General features: G+C 66.3%; 1 protein-coding gene across 1 annotated transcript; it reads right to left on the reverse strand.

The window, feature by feature from the left end:
• Nucleotides 1-100: 100 nt before the first annotated feature.
• Nucleotides 101-4,949, reverse strand: MNEG_12886 (TPR domain-containing protein; the record flags this gene model as incomplete). The annotated part of the gene is made up of 7 exons (XM_014038642.1): nt 101-1,297; nt 1,499-1,927; nt 2,275-2,466; nt 2,729-2,890; nt 3,102-3,339; nt 3,686-3,993; nt 4,944-4,949. The coding sequence occupies 7 exons, from the start codon at nt 4,947-4,949 to the stop codon at nt 101-103; spliced, it is 2,532 nt and encodes an 843-aa protein (XP_013894096.1).
• Nucleotides 4,950-5,476: the final 527 nt, after the last annotated feature.

Genomic DNA, 5,476 nt, shown 5'->3' on the forward strand with positions numbered 1-5,476 from the left:
CTCTACTCTACTCACTCACAAGCTGCACCGCCAGCTTTGCACGCTTGCCCCTTGTAAGGCCTGCAGACAATTCACTTTGGAATAATTACAAGGTTATCATTCAGGGCTTCACGAATTCATAGATCACCTCGAGCCCCCGCAGCTCCCTCAGCCTCTCCAGCAGCGCCGCATCCGCCCGCGCCGCCTTCGCCAGCGCGATGCCCGCATTGCGTGCAGCCGCGCTCCCGCGCCCCGCGCGTCGCGCCGCGCAGAGCAGCGCCCCCACGGCGTCGTGGCGCAGCAGCGCAGGCGAACACGCAGGCTCGGCCACGAAGCGGCCGAGGCACAGGGCCGCGTTGCCGAGGACGGCCGCGGCGGTGGTGTGGCTGCTGCAGACGGCGCACATTGTTGCAATGATCGCCTCCGCCAGCTCCTCGCTGCAGCCGCTGCCTGTGCCGCTGCTGCTGAAGGTGCTTAGCCGCCCTGTTAGCAGGGCAATCACCTTCACGGCGCCGTCCAGCCAGGTGCCAGCACTGCAAGTGTCTTTTACTGTTGCAGCACCTGCGACGGCCGCGGGGGCTGCAGGAGAGGTGTGCTCCTCCTCATCTTGCTGCTGCTGCTGCTGCTGCTGCTGCTGCTGCTGCTGCTGCTGCTGCTGCTGCTGCTGCTGCTGCCGCCGCTGCTGCCAAGCCTGAACGGCAGCAACCAGGCACCGCAGCCCCCCCAGCTCCTCCAGCACAGCCGCGGCCCCCTCATCCTTCGCGACCCGTGCCAGCACGCCCGCGGCCCTGCTGCGCGCCAGCCACTCGCTGCCCCCGCCGGTCGCGCCCGCGCCCGTGCCCTCGCCGCCGACGCCCGCTTCGCAGCTGCAGGCAAGGCTCAGCAAGGCCACCAGCTGCTGCGGCTGCCGCGCCAGCGCTGCGTGCGCCGATGGCTCGACGCTCAAGTTCCAAAGGCAGCCGAGCGCCGCCGCGTGCACACCATTGCCACGCGCCGCCCCCGTTGAGCTCGCCGCTCCGTCAGTCGAGCACGCTGCGACCCCCGAAACCAGCTGCCCGTCGCCTGCGAGCATCCGCCGCAGCGGCGGGTGGCTGCACATGTTGCTGATCAGCACAAGCGCCTTTTCCTCCACCCAGCTGCCGGCCCGGGCGCCTCCGGAACCGGCCTGGGTGTCGCGACTGCTCCCAGCTCCGCCGCCGATGAGAGAAGTGACGCCGGCCAGCAGCGCCGCACGCTCTGGCTGCGCCAGGAGGTGCGTCGCGGCGGCGCGGGCGCCGGGGTGCAGCATGCAGTTGCCCGCCAGCGACAGCACCGTGGCCTGGTGCGGGGCCGGGGCGCGCGGCGGTCACAGTGACTTTGGTGGCACAGGTTGTGTGGGGGCCGGGCCGACCAGCGCTCGCGCACACCGCCTTGCATACCCCAAGCTCCATGCACCAGAGCGACGGTTGCCTCGTGAACAGTAACCAGCAGCGCGAGAAAAGCTTTACTCTTCACCACCAGCACAAGGCCGCCTCCGCACCTGCAGCGACTCGCCCGCCTGCGGCAGCAAACCGAGCAGCCGCGCCATGCCGGCCCCGTTCTGCGCCGCCAGCGCCGCGGCCGCGGGCTGCCGATGCGAGGGGCCAGCCGTGTCGACCGTCGACGCCAAGAACAGCAGCCGCGCCGCCGCGTCGCGCACCGTGGCGCCGCGGCTGCCGAGCAGCTTCACGGCAGCTGCCATCAGCCTCTCATCAGCCGCCACCTCTTCTAGGGACACCCGGCTGGCGCAGGCCGCCTCCAATAGCCCAAGCAGTGCCGCCTGGACCCGCGCCAGCCCATGCTGCTGCTCAGCCTCTTGGACTTCTGCGACGCCACCAGCCTTGGCTGCGCCGCTGGCTGTGGCGCCACCCTTGGGGGGGAGCGCAGGCATACCAGCTGCCGAGCGGGCGGCGAGCAGCCGGCTCGCCGCCTGCAGGCCGCCACAGGTGCGGAAGTATGTGCTGCAGGTATCGTCCGATGAGATGACAGCTGCAAGTGATGGAAGGGTGAGCACACACGAATATGACACAGTGTGAAGGGCCATGTAAAAGCAGTGCCAGAAGTGGCGAGCACTGCGCAGGCCTCCTGCATGCCTTGCAAGGTACGTTCCAAGCACTCATGCAGCAGGTAATGAGCAGCACATACGCAGCAGGAATTGACCTGTTCTGTTGGTGTCAAACACCCTCTGAACCAACCTGTCAGCTGTATGCACGCTTCTGCGAGCCCTTCAGCGCCGTCGTTGGCCTGCTCCCGCGCCTCTCCCTCGCCTTCACTCACGCGCGTCCCCTCCACCCCCGGCCCCCGCCCTGGCTGATCCGGCGCCGCCCCCGCCGGCCGCTCCCGCTGCTGCCCCGGCCGCTGCACAGCCGCCTGCAGGCTCGCCGCGAGCCGCTCCACCTCCCGCAGCTTCCCGACGTCCAGCCGGGCGCCCGCCCCGCCCGCAGCAGCCCCGCCGCCCTTCCCTCGAAGCTGCAGCGTGCGTGGCGTTTGCGCAACATTTGAGCTGACATCCCACGAGCTCTGCTCGCCTCGTCACACCCCACGACCGACCAGTCCGCCCAGGACCTGCAGAGAGAATTTCGAGCCGCCCAGGCTGCCGCGCCCACATCGCTACAGGCAAGCATAGTTCAGGTGGAGATTGTGGGCGTGCGGCCAGAAGCCGCACGGCGCTGCCCGCCCTGCCAATCCCTGTATGGCATGCAGCTCGGGGCCGCGCCAGCTGCGCCTCCACCTCCCTGTCTTTGCCCCCGAGGATGGCCAGCGCCCTCTCCAGGTCAGCCGCCGCGCGGTCGTGCTGGTCCAGCGCCTGCAGCGCAGCGGCGCGCCGCTGCAGCGCCTTGGCGCAGAGGGGGTCGCGGGGGGTGTTGTGCAGGTGCTCGCATAGGTGGAGGACCTGGTGTGATGCATGGAGGGGCGGCAGGGTTTGGGGCAGATGTGGTTATTTACTGGCGTGCATAAGCAGGGCTTGGCGCGCTTTACGACACTGCTGGCGCATCGTCATTGTGCACGTCTGGGAGGGCTGCAGGCGGTGGAGTGCTGCAGGGACCAGGCGGCTTGGCGGCGGCAAAGGGCTGCGCGGGGCTCGTCGGCCGCGCCGCCCGCACCCTGTCGCAGTGCTCTAGCGCCTGGACGTTGCACTTGAGCTTGAGCGCCGCCAGCGCCGCGTTGGCGTGCAGCGCCGCGCTGTGGCGCTGCGACTCGAGCCCGGCCTGGTAGCAGCGCAGCGCCTCGGACCACTGGCCGGCCGCCATGGCGGCGTTGCCGGCCACGCGCTGGCGCTCCGCCAGCTGGCGCCGCTCCACCATCCTTTTTGTGGCGCATGTGGTGTCATCGCGGGCATTGCTTTGGTCGCATCATGGGTTTGTGCATGCAGGAAACATGCATGTGATACCACCGTACTGGAAGCACCAAGACACGTAGACCGCTTTCACTATCACTCTGTTGCGTCAGAAGCTCCAACATAGAGATCCTCCCCCCTCCCACCCCCCCCCCCCAAAACACACACACACACACGCGACACAACACACACACACACATGCACACGCGACACAACACACACACACGCACGCGCGACACGACACACACACACACACACACACACACACACACACACATACACACACACACACACACACAAAACCCACACACACACACGCGCGCACGTGTGTGCTTGTGCGCATGCGCCTACCTCTTGTGCCGCTCGTCGATGTCCCGCTCCATCGCCCTGAACCCCGCATTGTTCGGCGTCAACCCATTGAACAGCTCGTCCTCCTCGTCGCTGGGGCACCACATGTCCCACCGCGCGTAATCCACCTCGCCGATCTTCGCGCCGCCGCCCCAGCCCTGCTGCAGGTGCCGGCCCTGCTCCCCCTGCTTCCCCTGCTTCCCCTGCTGCTGTTGCTGCTGCTGCTGCTGCTGCTGCTGCTGTTGGACGTACTGCTCATACATGGCCCGTGCCTTGAGCTTGCGCGTGCGGTTTGCTTTGAGCTCCTCGACCTATAGTGGGCAAGAGGGGGGGAGGGAAGGGCAATTGCGGGGGCATGCGCACACGCATGGTGGGGTCATGCAGCCCATGCATGAGGTGGCACCTGTGCATGTCACATGCGTGCAGGCCCCATGCAGCAGTGCCAGCGCATGCAGCGACGCCAGCACTGTGCTTGGACGGAATAGAAGGATTGAATCAATGAAAGCGTTGGTAAGCGGGACTCCCACATCAGGCGCCGGAGTGCTGTTTTGCAGGTGACCACCCCCCTCTGCTGTTGCTGCTCGCCTTGCGCATGAGCTCGGCCTGGCGCGCCTCCTCTGCCTTTGCGGTGCCGCCAGCATCTCTACTCGCTGCCGCATCGCTGGCGCCGCGTGAGCCAGGGCCAGGCAGCGGGCCCTTGGGCGCAGTGCGTGCAGCAGCGGCGTCCCTGTCACGCTGTTGGGCCTCTATCTTGCGATCGATGTAGTCCGGAGGCAGGGTGCCAGAGTTTAAGCCGTCTATGAGCCTGGTCACTTCGTCTACCCGATCTATGAATTCATCCACCTCGTCCGCAGAGGCCATGGTGGACATCCCCGCGCGTCAGATCACTCCGCGCGCAATCGCTAGTCTGATCAGCAAGAGTGCGATGATAAACAATTGATCAAATTAATTGGCGCCATCACGCTGGCACCTTCGCAGGCTGGTAGTGGGTGTGTGTCCATTACCGTCGTCGTGGTTGTTTGACCGCCGCCCAGGGGCTGATCTGCTCCGGCCTTGTACCCTACAACCTTTGACCACAATCCATATCTGCAAAAATCATGTCGAGGTAGCTTTGGTCGTGTATCATAATCCATTGCTAGGCTGCCGACGCGCCCAATTGTCCATGGATCTGGCAACTGTTACGGTACGAGCTGGCCCATGCAACCGCACAAGAAGACCTGGTACGAATGCAAAACGCACAGCAGACAGTCAATCAATGCACCTGCATTGCTGCAGCGTTTGGACAATGTAGATAAATGCAAATGCAGATAAGATGCAGGCAGGGATGGCGCTATGGCAATCTGCAATCTGTTCAAGCAAGCAAAGGTACAGGAGCCCTTTGAGCTTCCTGAAAACCGGAAGTGCTCTCGCTGGCCGCAACATGACGCAGCTCTGTTTGGGCAACCTAACTCTGGCCAAGGCGCACTGAGACGCGGCACCCTCCGCCAACCCCCGCTCCTCCTCTCCCACTCACAGCTCCCCCTGCTCCCACGCGGCCGGCGCCGCGGACGGCGGCTCCAGCAGCCGTTTGAGCAGCAGCACCAGCCACAATGTCAGCGCCGCAGTGCCCACGACCAACGCGGCCACGCCGCCCCACTGCATTAGCTTCTTCCGCCGCTCCGCCGCTAGCTGCTGCGCGACGCGTGCCGCGGCGAGTGCGTCGCGCTCCGCCCGAGACATGCGCTTGGCGCTCGGCTTGCCGCCGCCGTGGTGCTCGTCCGGCGCGGGCGCCGCGCTCTGGGGCCCCGCCCGCGC

The sequence above is a fragment of the Monoraphidium neglectum genome (assembly GCF_000611645.1).
Source record: "Monoraphidium neglectum strain SAG 48.87 unplaced genomic scaffold scaffold03495, whole genome shotgun sequence".
Lineage (NCBI taxonomy): Eukaryota > Viridiplantae > Chlorophyta > Chlorophyceae > Sphaeropleales > Selenastraceae > Monoraphidium > Monoraphidium neglectum.